The sequence below is a fragment of the Epinephelus lanceolatus genome, chromosome 2, assembly GCF_041903045.1.
Source record: "Epinephelus lanceolatus isolate andai-2023 chromosome 2, ASM4190304v1, whole genome shotgun sequence".
Classification (NCBI taxonomy): Eukaryota; Metazoa; Chordata; class Actinopteri; order Perciformes; family Serranidae; genus Epinephelus; species Epinephelus lanceolatus.
Genome location: NC_135735.1, coordinates 11,869,546 through 11,892,773, shown reverse-complemented (window position 1 = coordinate 11,892,773; position 23,228 = coordinate 11,869,546). Strand labels below are relative to the sequence as shown.

The window sequence follows — 23,228 nt, the reverse complement described above, 5'->3', positions numbered from 1 at the left end:
GTCACTCCCCTTTTTGGAATTAAATCGGGATTTATACTTCTGCGTCAAATTGACGCCGTAGCCTGACAATGCACCTCCCCAGAAATGTAACTACAAGTCAGTGTGGACCTTTTGTCTATTTTTGTAAGCTGAAACCATTTCCCTCAGTGGAAACAAAACTTTTATTTACTTTAATTTCACATATAAGAAACAATAAATTGTGAAGACAATAAAGCCTCCTCAAATATAGCATTTTAAGTCTTGTGTGTGATTTATCCTTCAGGAATTTGTACTAGTAATTATCCTGGCTTCATATGAGCAGAGGAAACTGTCGCTTGTTGCTAGGCTAATTTATACAATGTAAAATGCCATTGGCTTGTGCTAATAACGTTAGCATGTTACATTTGTTTGGAAAACGTGTTTAGTATAAGACAGTTGTTTTGTCAGTGAACCTTATGAGTTGTAATGGAGCCAAATTTCATAAGGTTGCCTTTCTTAAATGTTGCTGTTGTCCCTGGTTTTATATGAGAAGAGGAAAAGTCCGCTAGCCACTAGGCTAATTTATACAATGTAAAATGCCATAGGCTTGTGCTAAAAACATTAGCATGTTGTATTTGTGGGGAAAATGTGTCCAGATAAAGACAAGTGCTTTGTCTGTGAATGCTGCGAGTTATAGTGAAGCTAATTTGTGTACTTGTGTTTAACATGTGTTTTGGGGGTGTTTTTAATCAACTAAACCTAATAGCGCTTCACAGAAACCCCGCTGCCAACTAGTGTTTTGGAGGTGTAACTGCAGAGTGACACAGACACACCACCACACAAGTATAAATGCTCACAACGGCACAGCAGGATATTGCCATTTCTTATCGCACATTATTGTTACCGCACACCCCTACCGTGCAGTCTTACAAATGGTTGCCTCTCTGTTCTGTCAAAAACATCTGCAGCCAAAGCTTACGAGATTCATACAGTAGAGACACAGAGCTACGTCTGACAGCACTTTAACGTCACAGTCACTTTGTCAGTTTAAGTCCAGTATACAGCCACAGTACAGACACAACAAGAAATGTCACTGCCCATATCCTAACTGACATATTCTATGTACGGGGCAGTCACAGCTTATTAGGGCAGTGATACATATTATGTTATGTTAGCTCTGTCTTCCAGCACACTGGATGTGAAATGAAAAATTTACTTGTAGGTTAAAGTGCTGACTGTCAGCTTTAATTTAAGTGTGTTTACATTTGCATCAGATGAACAGTGTAGAAATACCAGCCCTGTTTATCTATAGTCCCCTATTCTCGGGGGCTGTAAAGTAATCAGACAAGTTCACATAAACTTGCATACGTTAATGTTTATGTTCTCATTTGTTTTTATCAGATTTCAGATTTTAAAGTTTAAAAATATTAACCATCATAACAGAATTAACACAGAGCTGAGTTTAAAGGTAGACTTCTTGTATTTGTGTAAACATTTAGATATAGTACCACATGGCTGAACATTTAAGACATTTCTGCCCTTCTCTTTGTGTCTTAAAAAAACTAGAGCTGATCCACAGACACACCTCTCTGTCTAATCCTGCCTCCCTGTCTTGAATATTCCGGCGCAAATGAGATAAACTGTCTGCCACGCTGAATATAGGCTTGAGGCAGATGTTAGTGGAATGCAAGATGCACATTGATGTTTTTGTTGAGGCACACATTTGGTTTGTTTCTCGTGGGAATAACAAGAAAATCAAACATGGCTGGCAGCCCAGTCCAGAGGGGACAGATTGGTCTCCGCTGCAGCGGACTGAGCCGTCTCGTGGTCTCAGCTCTCGCTAACACGAAGGAAATGTGGCTTTGAAGTAGCCAAGAAATGTGTTTTTGGCAGCGATCACTGGACATTGCTAAATTGAGTTCCTGTCCTCAAGATGTAACAAAATGCAACAGAAAATGGAGAGAGCTCAAGATAAAACAAAGGAAAATTGTCAGGTTTGATGGTTTTCTAATTTTGTCTTTCTTCCAGTGCAAGTGCCCGGTCCTGCTCCCAACCTGCAGGCGGTGTCCAACACGCCAACCTCTGTGTCCCTCAGCTGGGACAAACCGCTCACTGGCAACGGAGAGATGCTCACCTACAAGTTGTACTACACAGACAAAAGCTTTGGCACCGAACAGGTAGGACGTGGTGTTTGCTCACTCAGCTGTTAATTATGTTAGGAGAGAGCTTTTCAGGTATCTGAAACACAGACAGATTTGGTGACTGAATAAATTAAAAGATCTTTTTTAATTGCACATCACGTTTCATAATGAAGTTACAGAGTGCTTCACACAAAACAATAGATTGAGAAACAAAATAATAAAAAGCTTGATGTGAAGACATTAAGATGGATTGGAAAAAAAAAGAAATGATACAGAACTTAATAATGCAAGTGAAATCTGGATATGATTTCAGATGAAAGGTTCTGTATGCAACATTCAGAGCATTAATATAGTAGTAAACTACTTTTTGCTATGGAAAGAGATTCAGAGATTCAGACACTTTGCACACATACTATAACATAATATATAGTAACATGTCAACACATAAATAGATGAGTAGTAAATAAAAATCAGAAATAAAAAATATGCCAAGGAGTTCAGTGAAACAAAGGAATCTATAGATAATAAAAATGTTAATAGAGTGATTATCAATAAAAACAAAAAATTACAGAGAATTTAAAAGACAAATTGCAGAGGGAATAAAATATTTTGAATACAGGTTAGTTTTACAAGCAGATAAAGAGTAACAACGCCCTGATGGCAACAGAGAAAATTCGCCTTGTCCAGAAGAAGCTGCAATAGTTGTAGATAGTAGATATATCGTAGCCATGGCATCCTGAGCAGAAAATGAAGCCCTGCTACCACGGCGTGTGCTGAAGTCCGAGTTGCTCTGTGATTTGTTGTAGTACAGGGTCCGGCCACGTGTGCTTGTTTGTGCATGTGTGTATTCCAGCTCATTGCTGCTGTTTCGCACTGCACTCATACGGCAGTTGCTGTTGACATCTGGACGACGTCAATGCAAAAGCATACTGCTGACCCTTCCAGTTCCACCCAGTTAACACCATTAGCTCTGTCAGCACTGTTGCAGTTGTTTTGCGCTGTTTATGGAGTTAGCACCATTAGCTATTAGCCACAGGCTCAGCAACCTACATGTTGAAAACCTTGTGCAGAGAACTTGTACACTCTGAATTACGCATAGAGCTCCTTTAACATACAGTGCCATATTTTTAAATAGATGACACTGAACTATGATTCTGACTCAGCCGTCAAACATATGTAATATTTCCAGCATCAGGGCTTGAACACACGTTATGTTTGTTTGTGCAAAAACGAGAGTGACTGCACCCTGAGACAGACAAAGATCAACTATTAGAAAACAGCAGCACACACTGCATGTCACAGGACAAGGACCAACAAATCACAGCCAGCAGATATTTTTACTTTCTTCTCTAAATATCATTCTATGCACAGGGGCTACCTAGAGCTTCATATCTGTCCCTCAAACAACACTTTAGGCCAAATACACACTTCTAAAGCAACGCCAGGAAGACGATCCACTCCAAACCTGTCATTTGCTTTGCAGTATGAGGCACAACCTGCCTCTGCACCCCTGAAAGTTACCACAGAGAAGGCACAGAGCAGCACCCAGAGCCTGACCTCAAGCAAGACGCGACATGTGTCCAGGCCCTCACAATGTTTCCTTGCATGTTTTGCCGTCATTTTATTGATGGCACATTGTTAAGAGTTGGACAGAAACATGCAGCTCATGTCGTCATGTCACTGCTCACACTTGTAAGACCTTGTAAGAGGAGAAGTACTGTATGTAGCTGACGCTTAGTGCTGCAGGGTTCATTAGATAAAAAGAATATGACTGCACAGCCTAATGTAAATTGTGATGAGCTAAGGAGTTCCTAATCATTTGCCGAAAGACTCTTTGTACTGCTTTTTGGCCACAGTCTTTATTATGCACCTCACAGTGAAACACGTATTGTGCAAAAAGAAAGCACATATGATTCACCCAGTGGTTTTCTGCAGGTCTAACTCCGTCACCAGAGTCGAATTTAGCTGGTTAGATATTGAGTCAGCCCCAGCAGTAGCAGTGTGCAAGCCAGTGAGGCATTAAAAAGCCTTTAATATGATAATGGATGAAACGTCAGCCAGCGTACTGAGTAATGATGCCTCAGCTCCCTGGAGAAGAGAGCCAGAGATGAGGTGAAAAAGGCAAGAGATGAAGAGAGGGCTGGAAGGAAAGGAAGAGGTGAAGGAAAGGGACGGAGCAGAGATGGAGTTAGAAAGACGCAGTGCTCAAAGGACATGAAATATTAAAGGACATGGGGAAGTCAGGGACAACAGATGATGCATCTTCGGGGTGATGAGGTCACAGGCGATCATCTGCCCCGAGTTCAGAGGTTGCGCTCGGGCCGCTCTGGAAGCAAGATGAGATTTCCACAAAAGTCTCCACTTTTTACTCAAAATGTCACAAGCAGAGCGCTGAATGCAAATCGACTTGAAGTAATTGGGCATGTGCCAGAGTGCCCAATTTGTACAGCAAAAAGTCGTGATCACAGACGGAATAATTTGTTTCTCAGTGTAAGATGACATTTTTACACAGAATTACAAACAGAAATGTTAGTGTGATGAAATGATGAAAGCAGGCATCACATTTTGTAGCTTTGCCATATTTGAGAGATTGCTCGGGTTGTAAATCTATTTGAACTGTCTCATTTACAGCATGTTTGTGCCAGTTTCAAACTCGGATGCTAAAATTACAAAACTGCATTTATCAACATGCTGTCAGCAGTGAGATGTTGAAATGAATTTGTGTTTTGCCCTTTTTGCAGGTAACCTTTGCAAGAATAAAACATTTTCTTTTTTCATATTAACTTTACATGATTTGTTCGGTTTCCATCTCATATTTACACATCAAATTTCCAGTGAGCACATTTAACTATGAAGACTTATTTTGTTATATTTGAAAATATTTTTAATATCTGAGTTGAAGACCTTGATATTTGTATTTGTAGTCACACAACTCCTCTTCTCCTCTCTTTCAGGATGTGGACATAGACAGTCAGTCATACACCATGACTGGTCTGAAGAAGAACACAGAGTACAGTTTCCGTGTGGTGGCCAACAACAAGCACGGTCCAGGTGTCTCCACTGACGACGTCGTAGTTCGCACTCTGTCTGACGGTCAGTTGGTTGATGAGGGGAAAATCTACGAAGACTGCTTTTATTTTATGGCAATCCCTGATTCATTTTTATACCACTGTGTAAAGTATTATAGATGTATGTAAAATGGAGTCATCAACAGCATATTTTAAATATAAATCTGGCGACTAACATTTTCACAGCAAGTTTTAACTTGCAGTTGATTAGGACTGTGATTAATGATTATTTTAGCAATTAGCGATTAACCTGCCGGTAGTGCTTACTTAGTTAACGGCGGTTAACGGGTTTTGCGGCTCAAAATGAAGCCACTGGCTTGTGTCGCAGTTTGGGTCAGCCTTGCTGTGGAATTACGGTTATGGCATACATGGTTGCCGCCCACCTGTTTCCCTCCAGGTGTCCACAGTGAGATTTTTTAAACCTAGCATTTTTAACTATGTTAGCACCACTAACCTTGCTGACACTGCTAACGGTGCTAACTCAGCTAACAGTAGTTAAAATGCTAATTTCTAGCTAAATGATAAAAGTTTAATTTAGCTGCTTACTTACTGTGGCGACGGGGGGGAGACCTGAGGGTGGGTTCAGTGTTTCCACAGCAGCGCTGTTGGGTGGCGACAGCGTTAAAAGTGGTAATCGCCGAATCAGCAGCGACATTAGCTAACGTTAGCTTCCACCAGACCTGGGTGGTGTGCAATGCCTTAAACTGAAAGGTAGCAAAATTTACCTATAGACCAATTTGTAACCGTTCAAAAGTATTTTCACTGATTAATGGTGAACCTTATATACAACATAAAGTGAACCTACGTCACAAATCTTTGCATGTACATTAATTAAAACTCGTTGCAGTGTCACAAAACATAGTATTGCGATACTCAAATGTATACTATCTTACACCCCCAGTTAATATTAATTAAGTCCTCCTCGGCTGAGCTCTAATGTTAGCTAGCGCAGTGGTGCTAAGTGAGTTAGCAGTAGATGCTTATTCCTTCTGTGGTGTGATACGGTTCCTACCAATCCCCCTGGGAAGTGTGCCAGGCTTTGAAGCCAATTTTCAAAGTGGCCAAACAGTGGAGTTACAACTTCCTGGTCTCTGACATGATGCCCTGCGGCCCAAAAAGACTTTTTCCCATTGACTTATGTGGTGAAAGAGACGTCTGTCAGTCAGTGGAAACTTTTTTTTTTTTTAACGTCACAGCCACCACAAAATTAGTCGTTTTATTATCAGTATTTAATCCATTCAGTTTGATAACATCTGAAAAGTCAAGAAGAGCTGCACGATTTTGTTATTTTATCTCCATTCAAGTTAACAGAGTAGCCGGTTTGGTCAGTGGAAGTCTCTAGTGCGCCTGCTCTGTGGGCCCAATAATGCAGAAGTAGTGCTGATAATCTGGGTAATATTATACACTGCAGCAACATTATATTGGATCATGTGCCACTGAGCAACTTCCATTGGAATGAACGGGGCCCTGATGCCAGGTCTCTTTATACCTCCATGGCTCCTGCCTCCAACCCATATGATTGTGGCACCTCATCCCTGATCTGCAAAGCACTCACAATTACACATGATCCAGGGCATCGTCCCGACCAGTACTTAATCTACTCCCTTCTGGACGCAGGTATAGACTAGATTTTAGCACAAGCTTTGTTCCAAAAGCCACACAAGGTTTGTGTATGTTTCGTCTTGATTTTACAGGAGAACCAGACTGTGGTATGTAGAATGCCAGTTCATCCCTCCGTCTCTTTTGTATTATACTCGTATAATAATTCTGTATGTCTTTCCTGTTTGTACAGCTACTGTGGAAAAGATTTTTCTCCTTAAGACATATAATAAAACTATCTATCTATCTATGCTTGAAAATCACTTAGATAGTTGCCAGCTACACCTCTGTCAATCAACTAATCAGAACATAAGATAATTAAACATAATGCTTGTGTTCTGTTTTGTTCTTTACTGAAGGAATTCTTTTCTTTTGCTTCACAGTACCAAGTGCTCCTCCTCAAAACCTCACCCTGGAGGTCCAGAACTCAAAGGTAAGAATTAGTTTCCATGACTGAACAGGAAACCGCAGTTTGAAGGACGTCTAACTGCTCTCGATTTTTCTGTTGTCTTGCTGAGGACTTAAAAGCTTTCACAGTTGTTGCTCACACTCCCTCAGATGCAACACCCAAATGAGAAATGCACCTAAACTGCCTGCAGCTTGACTGTTTGGGTCCACAGTGTACATATCTGCTTCACCAAATCCACAAACATTCACTCACTTACACACACAAACAGTTGAACAAATACAGTATGTAGCCTGCGGGCCTGAACACCATTGTTTCTCTGTGTGATTAGCTGCGTCAGAGGCCTGTAGCCCCAGCTGGTTAAGAGGGTGTGTGAACCCTCATCGATCCTCTCGTCGGCAGGAGACTTGCCTGTCAGAAGGTTTTATCCTCTGTATCACTCTCCATCTGTACAGTATCTGGCAAAGAAGCCTGCGGCTCAAATCTAAATGGATATGGAACAATATTAGCCTGGGAGATGTAGGCACGGTAAAAATAATTCTTAGGGAGTTAATGGGATACTTTGGATATTTTGAAGTAGGGTTGTATGAGGTACTTATCCATAGGCAGTGTATAAGATACTCTAGATATCGGTCAGCTCACTTTCAGTTTGAGGAACATGGAAGCTCAGCGATGTACTGCTATAGAGGGGTCAACAGAAAAAGTCCCACCCAAAACATTAACTACTGGTTTAGGTGTACACTATATTTAAGATCTTTTCACTGCTTAACCATCAAGTCCGACAGCAATATCTGACAGAGAAATGAAGCCATTATATTGTTTTCTTCAAAGCCAGACATTTCTCAGACATTGAGAAAAACATTAATTTAGTATTGATGAACACAGGAGCTGCTGGTCTACTGCTGCCTCAATCAGTTATTTTGTTTGTGTTGCTGTGTGACTTTAGGGTTTAAAAGGGGAAGTTCAGACTCACCAGCGTCACCCAATAACACTAACTAACTGATCGAGGCAGCGGTCGACCAGCAGCTCCTGTGTTCATTGAGCTAAAATTAGTGTTTCTGTCAAAGGAGTCTGGTGGCTTTAACAAGCATAGAGCATAGAAGGGGGCGGGCTGTCTGACAGGAAGGTAAAGCAGTGAAAATACTCTAAATATAGTGCACACTTAAACTGTTTTTAATGTTTATTAGGTGGCTAAAATAAATTTTGTGGCGGCACCCATCCACAGCAGTACTTTGCTTAGCTTCTGTTTCGGTACTCCTGCTGCTTCTCCAAACTGGGGTCGTGCCGACGGACTTCTACTGTTGGTAATACACTGACTATGGATAAGTACCTCATATAACCATCCTTCCATCCATTTTAATCTGCTTGTCTGAGGCTGTTTCTCGGGGGCAGCAGGCCAAACAAAGCACTCCAGACATCCCTCTCCCCAGCAACGCTTTCCCGCTCCTCCTGGGGGACCCCGAGGCATTCCTACTGAAACACCTCCAACAGGAGGCACCTAGGAGGCATCAGATCAGATGCCCAAACCTCCTCAACTGACCCCTTCAGACGCGGGGGGCAGCAGCTCTACTCCAAGCTCGCTCCGGATGTCCGAGCTCCTTATCCTATCTCTAAGGCTGAGCCCAGCCACCCCACGGAGGAAACTCATTTTGGTTGCTTCTATCTGCTATCTCATTCTTTCGGTCACTACCCAGAGTTCATGACCATAGGTGACGGCTGGGACGTAGACGGACCAGTAAATTCCGGCTCAGCACCCTCTTCACCACGTCGGACCAGTGTAGCACCTACATCACTGCAGAAGCGCTCCATTCTCGCCTCATCATGAACAGGACCCCGAGATACTCCCTCGTTTGCGGCAGTAACTCACTCCCAACCCAGAGGGGGCAATCCACCGGTATCCAGCAGGACCATGGCCTCAGATTTACATGCAACCCCAACTCAAAAAATCCCAACTGTCCCTTTAAGACACTAATCGAAATATATGATTTTCAGCCATATTAGCTCAGTTAACATAGATAGATGTCTTGGTGTATTTTTACCTATAGTTTGCCAGATCAATGCTTATCAGGATGCTATGAACGAAGCTACCCTGGTAACAGCCATTTCAGCCTGTTGGTTAACATGTTTTTTTAGGAGACAGGATGAATAGAATAAATTCACAACAGATTTAAGTGTTTGAAAGTGAGATTTCTTTTATCTAGATTGAATTTCTCCGAGATAACCGGATCAGATTCCTCACAGCTCAAGCTGACAACTCCAGGTGTCTCACACTCTTTTTAAGTATCGTTGTTAAATCAGATTTATTACAGTTAAACATACTGTAGTTCTTGTGTGACACTCCTGATTAGATAAGCCTGCTGAGGTGGCTGCAGGCTTCACAACAGGCTCCCTGATTAAAACAGGAAACCGGCCTGAGCTGCCTGTCTCTTTAGCCATTTGATCTTCAAACAGAGAGCTGTAGGCCTGTTTATTGTATATTTCCACCCGAGTGACGGATTAAATTTGATAAAAGATGTTTCTCACTCATGACATGTGAGACAGCAAGTGCAAACAGAGCGAGCAGCAAAGAGAAGAAGATACAGAAAACCTCAGGGTGCTTGCATTGACTACAAAAGCAGCAGCCGGCGCTTTTAGCCCTTTGCTGGTCGATGCAGAACCAGAGTGAGAGAGAACTGTCAAAGCAAACTAGGAAAAAAAAAACTGGTAGACAATCCTATCACACACTCCCAGCTTGAGTGAGAACTGGCCACCCATGCTGAGGGATACTCAGCTGAGATTTGTGGAGAGAAAACACTCATGCTAATGTTAAGAGTAAAATGGAGAGGAGACACTCTGCGGAGGGGACGGGAACTGTAGCTGAATTGTTTTTTGAATGGATAGTGTACGTCCAGCTGTCCCTCTCCAATTAGGCCCGAACAAACCCATTTCAAACTGTGAAACAAACATCTAGCATCCTTTATTCCTAAGCATTATTGAAATTAGTCGTCTGAATTTTTATTCTTTGTCGTCATTGTGTTTAATTCTGAATGCAAACAGTCATTAAGTCAATAATTCTGGTACAAGTATATAGATACAAAGCATTTACGCAATTAGCTGTTAGAAACGCCCAGCCAAATGGAACTAAGGGAGAAGAAAAAACTAATCAACATGCATTTCAGATTCAGTCTGCTCTTTGGGTTTTGTCAAGCAGAACCGCACATCTTTAACCTGCAAGAAAAACTGAAAATCGTGTTTTTGTGATTTTTATTTTGCACCTTTTTTTCTTTCTTTTCCTGTGATTTTCCAAAAGTCAATTAAACAGGTTTTTATGATTAGGGAAAAGAAGGCAGGAAAGCAGCACGCATAACGAGTTGGGACCGATAGTGTAATAAGAAAAATGGAATAATTGAACACACTTAACACAAATTTAATTTGTGCAATTCCCCTGACTTTGCTGGGGAGGAACGTGTGTGTGTGTGTGTGTGTGCGCCCTCTACATGTATTCAGGCTTTTGTGCATCAGTTTGACAGTGGGGAAGCGTTAATTAACTCTTCTCCCACGCTGGGCTACCCCCCACCTATCTCTTTAAACACACACAAAAACTCAGATGCATGAATCCCACAACAGTGCAGCGAGGCCCCGCCAGCAAAAGTCCTGAATTCATCTCCCTGCCTCAGAGTCTCTGCAGGGTTAACCTGACCACATGCACACATGCACACCCCAGTCATCAGGACACCTCCTTCTATTATTCATGTGTTTATTTCTTCCTAATGCGTCAATCTGCACTGCGTCACCCGTGCTCAGAGGGGTGTTTGTTTTTGCGGGGCCCTCCCATTTGCACCACTGTCAGGAGGAGAGGGGAGGGGCAGGTGAGACAGTGTTTCTGGCCAACAGAACAGTAAACCTGCAGAGTTACGTTAACACAAACACCTTTGCCAAATTGTGTGGGAAGGTGTCATGGTACCTGCCAAGCCGTGAGGTCACCTCTACAGCTGCAGGCCCAAAAGCAGATGGTCCCACATGTGCTAAATGTGGGTTTTTGTTTCATCCTCGCTTATTTTTCCTCCCTCAGAGCATCATGCTTCGGTGGCAGCCTCCGCCCCTTGGCGGCCAGAATGGGGAGATCACCAGCTACAAGATCAGATACCGGAAAGGATCCCGGAGGAGTGAAGCAGCCGAGACCACCGGAGGCACCCAGCTTTACAAGCTCATCGATGGTAATGGGCTCTGAAGTTTTTGTCTGCTGGTGCAGTTTCTCAGAAAGACTGCCCAGTGATGTGCTGCAAGTGGGTGTGAATGTGGTGCATTTATTACTGTCTGTGTAGGTGGAGAGGAGCTAAAGACCCAGTTTAGACCAAGCACTGCACATCCAGTTACACCTAATGGGTTTGGACACTGTTCACATTTAAACCAATATTGATTTTGGTACCTGCAATTCAGTACCAGTACCCAACACTACCTTTTTTTCTCTGTAATAAGAAAAATTAAAATTTGAACAAGCTGCAGGGTTGATGTACTAGATTAAAAAGCAATTTTGCTCCTCTGCTCTTTTTTAAGAGCTTATCTGTCTCTGTCTGACTGCTTATGCATGCATATGTGTGCCTCGTTAGGAAGTAACAAGTTACATGTAACTACTACATAATTAAATTACAAAAAAATGTATTTGTAATCAGTTACAGATATTTAGAAAACATGTTAGTAAATTAGTTACTAATCAAATTGTTGGTGCTTACAAAGAGGTTACATCTGAATATTCATCTTGGTAAAAAGTTTAGAATGTAATCCAGCGGCCCATCCATGGGCCCCTCGTAAGGTGTTTTTCGATTATTAAGATATGTAAATTAACAGTTGTATTTGTTGTTATGTAAGTGGTTTACTTACAGGAAATATCATTTGAAAGCTATGCTCCTCGCATTTCCATTACTGCCGACCATTTCAAGATACAACTGCCACAGCAGGCTTAGTCTCGCCACCAGACAATCAGAGATCTCCACCTTCTGATAGTCTGGGGACACTCCTTTCTAAAGTGTGTTTAACACACCGGCGAAAACGGCCGGCAACAAAGCAACGCCTCTTGCATTTTTGAAAAGGACACGCCTTCTCGGAAATGTGCGCTCCCCCTTTTTTCGTCCGCAAGGAAACAAACACACAGAGAGCTTGAAAATGGATGCTGAGAGATTAAACTACGTTTCATCAAACGTGTGCTCATCCGTGAAGAAAATATTTTTTCCAACGGATGTCTTAGTTACAACATGATTGAGCTAACTGGAGTAGTTTCATGTCGTATCTGACAACGGGAGGCTTTTAACAGATGACGTCCAGATGTTAGCTTTGCTGCTGCTGTTAGCTGTCCCTGTCAGCTGCAGCCACTGATGCTTTCTAGACATCGTGATTTCCCAAAACTGAATAAATACCACACATAGCGACACAAAACTGCTTTGCTAGCTCAATCATGTTGTAACTAAGATATCCGCTGGAAAAGATATTTTTTTCAAGGACCGTTTAATGAGTTATTACCTATTACAGACACTGCTAACGGCTAACAGGGCTAACAGCTAACAGTTAGCCCAGCTAAACGTGCACACAGAAATAGTAATGTTTGTGCAATCATTGTGTTTATAGACTTTACAAACATCGGATTAGTCCAAACGGTGATACAGTGATGTGAAAAGTGTGATATATAGGCTATATATATATATAGCTAAAAGCTTTGCTGGTTTTCTACCTGGAAGTATTTGTAAGCAACAAGGCGATTCCCTCTATATTCCGGCCGGCTGGATGAGTCAGAGCCTTGTAAAAGATTATGTTTGTTTCTTTTAGTTGGCGAGAATGTGTCGCCGCAAACGCAACAAACATCCACTAACTTTGACGGAGTTTTCTGTGAGCACGGCTGAGCCATTTTGTACCGCTACATGTGTTTCTAGTGGGACTATGTTTACAAGCACAAGAGTTCAGCGAGCCACCGAAGGACCACCCTGCAGATTTACTATTGGTTCTGCAACATAGGGAGTTTTTTTAAACTCTGAAATTGTATCCGCCCATCTAAACACAAAATCAGGGAGAAAGTCATCAGTCTTTAGTTAAGCAAAGCGTCTAAAGACTGACTTGTGAGTCTACAGCAGGCTTAGTAAATGCCTATGTCAGGCAAGAAACAAACAATTATAACTGACCTATAAAGCATAGTTTAAATCCACAGATCGATATTATCCAGACAGAAACTCTGCCTACTCAGTGCCCAGTTCATTTCACACACACTGCCAGTAGTCCAGATGATCTAAATCCAGCACAATATTTAGTCCAAGCACATTATTACATCTGTAGATATCCACAAACTGCTGTTGCATCGCTTCAAACATTCATATTTCTTCACGTATTATCCATAATTTCTCCGTCTTGCATGTAAACAAACCAACCGGCTGGATGCCAAATGGAGGTAAACTCCTGGCCTTTTCATTGACACCTCACTTGAGCCAATAGGAGATTCCAGTGCTGTTGCTATGGCCTTAATCACCATTGAGGCCCTGTGTTGAAGGAACATACATCACTTACATTTCTGGGGTTTAAAGCTATGTAATGAGCCAAAGATTGGCTCAGTTGGCCCAGTGGCTTGTGGGTCTTGTAGTTAATGACACTGCAGATCTCCAAAGGAGGCTCGAACTCTTTACAGTAACTGTACACTGTCATAAATGTACAGAAATAATAAACAAATGGCTTCTTTGTTGTCTTAGGTGGGGGAAAACAGTCTTTCTTATGAATTTAGGTTTTCTAGAGGTTTTTATATAGAGAGTAAGCTCCTAATTCTGTCTGTTGATTAGTTTTTCACTCATATTCACACATTCAGTACCAAACTAGCACGTTCCCTTACGTCTATAATATGATTTGTGGGCTGGAGCATCTCTGTAGCACCTCAGTGCACTTGACCAGTTGCGATTTTGATAATATTTCCATTAGTTGTGTAGCCCTAGACGTTTGGACTGATGGATTTAACATGAACTGGTACTCTGTGGCACCAACATAATTCAGTTGGTACCCTTAAAAGTACAAAACTCAATACCCAACCATAGCATCCAGTTAGTGCAGCGGTGGACAATAGTTCACACATGGCATCAAAATGCATTTTAATACATCTGGAGTCAACACTTTTGCTCAGTCTCACTTTGCTCCTCATATCTGTGTCATATCTGTGTTCACACTTGTGTGCAGAGCCGTCCACTTGGATCACTCAGGGTGTGTTTTGATGCAAAGTGTGAACAGGGCCATTAAGATAGTGATAACACTGTGAGAGATTTGTGCTCTTAACTCAAAATGCAGCTCTTCTCCTGCAGTATTAAATTAAATCCATAGACGGTCTCCGACTTTTCTATAATATATTTTGATGTGATTGCTGAGCATGATTTTAAAATGGTGCCTGCAGAAAGAAAACTTGTTTTTTGTTCTCAGGGACCACCAAATCCCAGTGTTGCCTTTTGATGCTCTATATAGGTCCTACATCAAAACACTTATACTATCAGTCTCCATTTTTTCTCGGCTGTATGTAACTTAGATACTGTCAGCTCAGCCTGACGTGCTACAATATTTACAATCTTGATCTTTGAGACTGAAGACATGTCTGATATGTTGTTTGGAGTCAGTCAGGCTGGAAGTCTGTTTATTAAGTCAACATCTGCATTTCATCTGAGTACTTTGAGACGGAGTTACACGTCTTACCGTATCCCAGCGTTACCCGCTGCTCCCACCAAAATATGCACAATATCACCAGAGACACACAGCAATGGTGATTAATATTAGATGTTGTCTCAGCAACTTTCAAGTGGCCCGGCCTCACGCTGTGTGCTGCATCAAAGAGAATATACACTTAAAAGTTGATTTTTGAGAACATTCTGGGGGGTGAAACAGAGGGGTGTTTGTTGGTTCAAAAGCGTTTAGAAGGAGATGTTGTAGCCTCGGAGGCACGGATAGTTAGGCAGTCTTCAGAAGCTACCCCCAAGGGTGGCCCAGAATAGTGGGAACAGAGAGAACAGACTACAGGATTAGCATGTAGCGTGCAAATGGGACAATATGACGATGATGAAAAATTTTACAGCAAATTAATACAGCAACACATCATTTGTCAGCAGGCGTTCCCCTCTTTTGTGAATACCAAAGCTGGCACCCAGCGGTGAAACAGCTTTTTCTGAAGGAGACATAACTCTAAAATACAACTAAAAATCCTCCTAAAGTTTTTTTTCAAACTCTTTTTACCCCTTTATTATTATATTTTTTTTTGTGCCGGCTACAATGACACACTTTTCCTTTAATGGTCTTTAACGGTAAATGCATTTTTAGCCCCCCAAAACATATTAATCAAAGGTGAAAAAATAAATCTGAATGAGTTTAATGATATGAGAGGGAAAGAAAGTTAATTGCACCAAAGAAACCTTCATTTGATCCGTCCCCAGCCAGCCTTATAGATTTTCTCCTTAAATTCTGCAGAGACGAATCGGGCATCTGTTTAAAATATTTCTGCTTTCAAAATATTTATTGTGTCTGCGATGCGAAACCCCAGTTGGCCAGCCGAGTGGAGAGCAGCAGTAAATTATAAAATAAAATCAGGTTTTAGAAAGAGAGAGACGTTTTTAATGAGAGGTTTTATTGCTGCTTGAGATTCAGTTCAGCTACAGCTCGGTCTGAATACCCGAGCTTTGATTCTGACCTGTTTGTGTTGCCTGTGCAGCTTTGGAGCGTGGAACGGAGTACTCCTTCCGGGTGTCGGCCATGACGGTGAATGGCACAGGACCGGCCACTGAGTGGACCACAGCGGAGACGTTTGAGAGCGACCTGGATGGTAAAAGCACCAGTTGTACTTAAATAATACAGATTAAACCAGGTTTAGAGTTCATGTTTCCAGTCTTTTTACTGCTAAGTCTTTTTTAGCATTTAATTACCTGATTGTCTCTCTGACATTAACGGACTCAACTTTAAAGGGGCAGTTCACCCTAAAATCAAAATTACATATAAATATATACAAATATATATAAATATAATATAAATTACACATCTTGCCTGTAGTGCTATTTATCAATCTAGATTGCTTTGGTGTGAGTTGCTTAGTGTTGGAGATATCGGCTGCAGAGATGTCTACCTTCTCTCCAATATAATGGAACTGGATGGCACTCGGCTTGTGGTGCTCAAAGCGCCAAAAATACATTTGAAAAAACAGTGCATCAACTGCTAGCTCACCCAGCTCACCTGAGCTAGTTAACATTTGAGCTCAGCCAGTGAGGATGCCCTTAATGTTTACATCTTGCACTGTCCAGAGCAAGAGCTGCTCGTCCATGAGTAGATGCACGCTTCCCTCTGCGCAGTGATATCAGTTGATGGGTGTAGTTCGGTGGAAAGAAAATAGTTCCTACGACCACCTCAAGTCGAGTGCCATCTTGTTTTATTGTATTAGAGAGAAGGCAGACATCTCTACAGCCAATGTCTCCAACACTCGGCAACACAAGCCAAAACAATCTAGATTTATAAAGAGCTCTACAGGTAAAAAGAAAAATACGTACTTTTGATTTTGTGGTGAACTGTACTTTTAAGTCATTTTTGTGTTTTCATCACTAGAATCACGAGTACCGGACATGCCGAGCTCTCTCCATGTCCGGCCATTGGTCAACAGCATCGTGGTGAGCTGGACGCCGCCAGAGAACCAGGACATTGTGGTGCGCGGCTACACCATTGGCTATGGCATCGGCAGTCCTCATGCTCAGACCATCAAAGTGGACTACAAGCAGCGCTACTACACCATTGAGAACCTCGGTAAGAACAAACCACTGTTCAGTCTGTTCTGCTACATGTTCATGAAAACACCGCAATGCTTGTGTTTTACTTTTCCGCAAATATTGATTTGATCACTCAGTTATTTGTCACCTACATAATGACACCAAAGAATCTCAACTGATTTGTCAAATACCACAAGTCAAATATTGATAAGGGCCATGTGGGCGAATGTACCTTCGCCCAAAATGTTAGCATTTATAAAACATCACAGTGATTGTCCTACTTAGAAATAAACTGACTGGCTCTTTGAGACTTTAATTACAAACAAACAAATGCAGACACAAACAATATGAAGCAATTCATCTGTGCCTCATAGTCAGTATTTACAGAATTAATGAGATCCCCTCCACCACACGCCTGAGCCGCTAATTATACAGATTGGCCTAATGAGGACACAATAATTAAAGGTAAAAAAAAATTTGTTTAAATAAAACAAACTTGTTTTGGAGGATTTTAATGCTCGCTGTCATCAAAGCAAATGAAACATCAAATGAAAGGTCTTCCTCACTGAAATGTTGTGCTGAGTGCCAATTCTCTGCGTAGGATCAGTCGTTAGAGAAACTGACACAAATTATTTCCACCACTAATTTCATGATTTATTATAATAGATTAATCATTTTTTAACCCTTTAAACTCTGCAATAGCAATGGTCTGCCTGTGCCCTACAGTGGTATTTTTGCTTGTTGTTTTTGTCATTTCTTGGAGTATCTTCAAACGTTTCATATCACTAAAATCAGAAAAATCTAAGCTAAAACATTATGGAAGTCAATGAACCATAATAATTGATATAAGTATTTAATGATGAGTTTCAGATGCCTCCATCAGAGCAGAGGTTTTGCCTCCCTAAATGTAGCACTAAGCGTTACAGTTCGCTTACCTTAACCAGCAGTGACCACTAATTGTCCATGATTTACCCCTGACAATGTGTGATACTGGATTCTGTGTGTTATGTATGGAGCATGGAGTTTGCCTTTTTAACTTCTTCTGAAATGTGTGTGTGGAATTCAAGTGAACTATCAACCACTACACCTATGTCCTTTTCCTCATCCACGTGCTGGACCACCGGTTCTCCAATAGTATAATTAATTTTATTGTCGTTAGATTTCCCAGTGTGTAAATGTTTACACTTTTCTGAATTTAATTTCAATAACCACTCATCACACCAGTTACTCATGCTACGGAGATCTTCTTGAAGATGGGCTGTGTTGGTGTCCTTAGTAATTATTCTAAACATTTTAGTATCATCCGCAAAAAGATACACATCAGATTGTAACATATCTGGTAAATCATTTATATAAACAACAAACAGTACAGGCCCCAACACAGATCCCTGTGGAACTCCAGAGGTCACGGGTTTCCAGACAGAAGTGGCACCATTTACCACCACCTGTTGAGTTTTTGAGATATGCTCATTTTTATGAGCAGAGTGCTGATGCCTTATGATGGATTCATTATTCATTCCTCTGGTGTCACCGAATGTTTTTGCGCGGTTTTGCACCACATGTGATGTAGCATAATGATGTCATCATGAGCCTACAATGGGATGACATGGAATACAGAAGCCTTAGCTTTCTGCTGCTAAAAGAATGAATGTTCTAGCTATTATAGTTTTCACTTTATATTGACATATATATATATATAAAGCAGTGGTTCCCAAGTGGTCCAGCCACAGGGTCCAGATTTCTTCTTGGTCATTAGTTCAAGGTCCACAGAGTTTAAAACATTCAGCATCACTTGTGCCTGGCCATGTCGTCAAGCTAGTTTGCTGTCTCTGTCCAGTATCTGTCCATTAGTCACTCACTCTACAGCAGGAAATGGCACTTCAAAATGAAAGCTCTGTGTCAGAAATTCACTGTACCTCAAAATAAAGTGTGTTTTTTTTACAAATTTGACAAGCTTGTGAGTCACTTGCGGTCCATTCAGAATGGACCCAGCGACCCACTTTTGGACCGGGACCCATCAGTTGGGAACCAGTGATATAAAGGATTATGCCAACGATTGTTTTTAAAGGGTTAAATAAAACTCAAGAAGACACACAGTTTGTTCCAGAGGTAATTACAGATTTTGTTCCCATTGAGTCCATTATGTAGGTCAAACTGTTGTTGGTTTTATTAATGGTATTTATTGATTAATCATCATCAATGAAACTGCAGTCATCAAAGCTCCAGGAAGGGGTCTAGAAGTAGATTAAGAGTTAAACGATAATCTTAGGAGATGAAGAGATCTGAGGGAGGAATTGTTGCAAAATATCTGTATATGCATAATTGAATCCTTCATTACAATCACAGTAAGAGGAATGATTGTATTCAAATACTCATTCTGGCCAATATCGCAATTACGAGTTGAGAGTCTCGAGAGTTTTGGCTTGATTAGCCGGTTGGATATCTAATTTATCTCGCTCTTCATGTCTCTCCCACTACACTCTGCCTTAACCTCTCATTCTCCTTCTCTCCCTCAGACCCCAGCTCCCACTATGTGATCACACTGAAGGCCTTCAATAACGTGGGGGAGGGGATTCCTGTGTATGAGAGCGCCATCACCAGACCGCAGTCAGGTATGAACGACACACATCGAAATCAAGGCATAAATCTGCTGCCTGCCTGGAAAACAACAAAATAATTCAATAGTTGCATTCGTCTCTGGTAGAAAATCCCGTTAACATCTTGCTCATACACAACAGAAGCCACATAAAACATTATAAGATATACTCTCACTGTGCAGCCGTAGTCGCTCAGCTCAAACAAAGACTTCGACTGACATTTATCTTCGCTCTTCCTCTAACCTGAGATCATTATGAGACAGAATGTGTCTCGACTCCAAATTACCAAAGAGATAACGGGTCATCGGGGTGTCTCACTGCTCTAATTAACTCTCCCCTCAATGGCTCCCAATATACTCGAGTCTGTTTTTAATCAAAGGTTCAAAACCCTCCAATTTTAGCCATAGATCACCCAATGTCCCGATATTAGGATTTCAGGAAATAAGATCCCCATATATTGATGCAGCAGATATCCAACTAGAGAGAACAGATGGAAGAATTATTGGAGGATATAAAGAAGGGACATTGTGTATATGATTACAGTAGGCACAGGAAGAGTGAACACACACTGGATTATAGCTCACCAACCTAAGGACATGATATTTAACCTTTCCTCATTAAAATGTCTAAAAAGGACCTATGTTATATATTTTGTGGAATTTTGTACTTACATTATCTCAAACATTAGGACAATGTTCACACCCAGAGAAATCTGCAAGTTTAATGAAGGACACAGTCCGCGTCATTTGGTTGCCGTCGCCTGTCTGCCAGAAGCCTATCCAGTTGTAAGCCAAATTTTTATGATACACATTTTAGATCTTATTTTAACAATAGGTTTTAAAAAGATGATGGATTTTAGTTAGATGTCTGGATCTCAAGTTATCAGAGAAACAAGCTGAGCAAACGTCAACGACAGCTCGGCTCCAGCCCCTGCTGTGCCGAACGGCATCAGAGAAACATGAATTTTTAACATGACGCTGCTTTATTTGGGGTTTTTCCAGTTTAAATCAACTGTTCTGTTTGTTTTGGAGAGGAGGGGACCTATGCGGATGATTCAGCTCCTGGTAAAAACCTCCTGAACATCTGGATTTTAAGTTGTCAGACAAAAAAAGTTGAGCACACATTAGCAAGAGCTCAGCTCGCAGCTCTACAACAAGCCAAACAGCATCAGAAAAACCCAGATTTTTAATGTGAAACTGCATTATTCAGTGTTTTTACCGGGTTTAATCACCTGGTCTGTTTGTTTTGAAGAGGAAGAGACCTCTGTGGATAATTCGGCCACTGGTAAAAACCTTGTGAACAGTAAACACCGAAAGAATCCTAATTGGGAGAAACTGACTGCAATGATGGCACTGTGCTGTCTTTTGTTATTGCTTTGGCTAGCATTTGATTAGTCCCAACTGTTAAACCCTACTGCGTCTAAACATTATTTTACATTCTTAATACACACATATTCAGTGGCATGGCTGATATTGATCAATTTTGGCTTATCAGAGACATATCAGTTTTGTATATATCAGTCAACAAGTAACATGAAATAGCAGTACAATCAGCTGCCAGAAAGACTCATTTTTTATTTCAACTCCAGCATTCTATACAAGCAATACAGTTTTTACATAGCTCATATAGTACTTTGATCATTGTACAAAGTTTTCAGCTGCCGTAACATCTATCCAGGTTTAAGAAAAGTACGGTGAAGAGTTCAAGTGTGATAAGATGTACCTGAGATTCAAACTTGCACGGAAATAGAAAGAAATTGAGTCACCAATAATAATGATAAGTAAATAAATGTGTAGATACAAACAGGACTGTATGTTGGAAGTAAAATAGAGTACTCATTGCAGTTGGTCTACCAGAGAGCATTGAAAAGTTTATTTATTAAGTGTAGAACGTGGGGCTCAGCACACACTACCTTAGTCACAATTCTTTGAGAGTCAAGAGTGTGCACCTCCAGGCGAAAAAATTTGGGTGCAAGACAAGAATACCTCACTGCAGGAAGTCTGCACACAGTAGGATCCAAATAAATAGTTTATGTTTTATTTTCTTTTAAGGCAACGTTTCGCCTGAGGAAGATCTTGTAGACCGAAACGTTAAAAGAAAAGAGAAATAAACTATTTATTTGGAGCCTACAGTGTTCAGACTTTCATCACTTTCCTAACTAAGTTTAAGAGATTATTATTAAAAATATGATTGGCTGTAAAAATCCAGTATCAGTTGGACTGTGCTCTGTTGCCAGTGATGCCGTTATCTTTGCACATCTGCGTGCATTACAATGAAACAGTTGTTGTTGCATCAAGTAAAGAATATGGGCAATCCAGTTTGGCTGCCAGCCCGACGATCTATAATCCTTTAGATCACGACCCTGTTAACAATTAGAAGTAGAAGTTAAGTCTCCATCCAGCGTGCTTGACAAATGATCTCAAAGTGTGAAACGCTGCCTGTTAGACTGCATGTTAGCTGAGTTCACAGAGTTTATGTGACAGTGTCAGAAGACAACCAGCCCATGCTCCCCGGGGTGTCCCAGAATGTGGGCTGCGCCCGCCTCCTCTCCTATCCAGCCTCCCACCTCCCCGCTCAGCCTTGATCACTCCGGTTTGTCTCCTCCGCAGCACTGTTGCAAAGCCGAGCTTGAGAGGGGTGGGATGCTGGATGACATGAATCACGTCAACATGCTTCGAGGGGGGGTGGCAGTCTAAGTGTATGCGCGCACACCCACACACTGTCATACTGTACACTTCTCTCTATGAAGCTCTCTCTGCCTCATACACACACAGCGCTGCACGCACACACATGCAGACCCCCTGTGGTGGCTTTGGCAACCCTTCGTCAGATCCAAACGTTTCCTCTCAAAGCAGAACCAAAGCCCACCACCATCGTCTGCTGCTGAATCCTCTGGGGCGCGTTCCCTTCCTGCCAGTTTGTTCAAGTCGGGATTAAAAAGACGAGCTGACCTACATAGTACTTTTACTTTTGAAAAAAAAACTGAGGGAAAACTTGGTGAACTTAGGTTGAGAGAGTGCTAAGTTGAATATGTTATAATAATATGACGTCTTAACTGAAGAGCAGGAAATGAGGGACTGCACCCGCGTCTGAAACGAAATGTTACACGGGCAATTCGGCCTCTTTCCTGCAGTGTATTCTGCTGGCTAACATTGGAGACTGTATTCTTCTGGGTAAAGAAAAGCAGCTTGCATGCCACTCCAAAAACCTCAGTGCCTCTCCACAACCACATGAATTCTCTGATCTTCATCACACACACACACACACTCTGACTCAGTCTTGGGAATATAACGAGGGCAGCTCTGCACAAAGAGGTGTCAAATGGAGCGAGGCAGAGAGGAGCAGAGAGGACCAACAAGTGGTCAAGGAGGAGTGTCATTGTGGGTGAATGACCAAAGCTTTTTCCTCCCATCACCAACTAAACCAAGGACAGAGCAGAGAGACCAGCAGCCAGGAGGCCATCTTGAAGCGATTATCCTTCAGTACGGCAGCCAAAAGCTTCTTGTTTCAGCCCCTCATACACACTCACATACTGGGTTTTATGGAGTGTAATGGGCAGGCACCTCACACACAAACACTCTCAAGTGTTTTTTGTGTGAGCACATATACACACTGTCACTCTTACATAAACAGATGATTAAACGACAGGTTGACGTTACACAACATACTGAATGCCATTTATCATATTTAAGTGCTGGACTGCAGTTTTAATGGGGCTCCTTAAAGGT

At 41.6% G+C, this 23,228-nt stretch overlaps 1 protein-coding gene across 17 annotated transcripts in view; it reads left to right on the top strand.

Moving 5' to 3' along the window:
- neo1a (neogenin 1a) overlaps nt 1-23,228 on the top strand; it is a 251,441-nt gene that overhangs the window by 207,772 nt on the left and 20,441 nt on the right. For all 17 annotated transcript variants that reach the window (XM_033621559.2, XM_078174006.1, XM_033621550.2 and 14 more), the window contains exons 10-16: nt 1,987-2,135; nt 5,054-5,192; nt 7,150-7,199; nt 11,224-11,368; nt 15,865-15,975; nt 16,746-16,940; nt 19,420-19,515. In XM_033621559.2, coding sequence (XP_033477450.2) covers nt 1,987-2,135; nt 5,054-5,192; nt 7,150-7,199; nt 11,224-11,368; nt 15,865-15,975; nt 16,746-16,940; nt 19,420-19,515 — 885 coding nt within the window. The remainder of the gene's footprint in view (nt 1-1,986; nt 2,136-5,053; nt 5,193-7,149; nt 7,200-11,223; nt 11,369-15,864; nt 15,976-16,745; nt 16,941-19,419; nt 19,516-23,228) is intronic.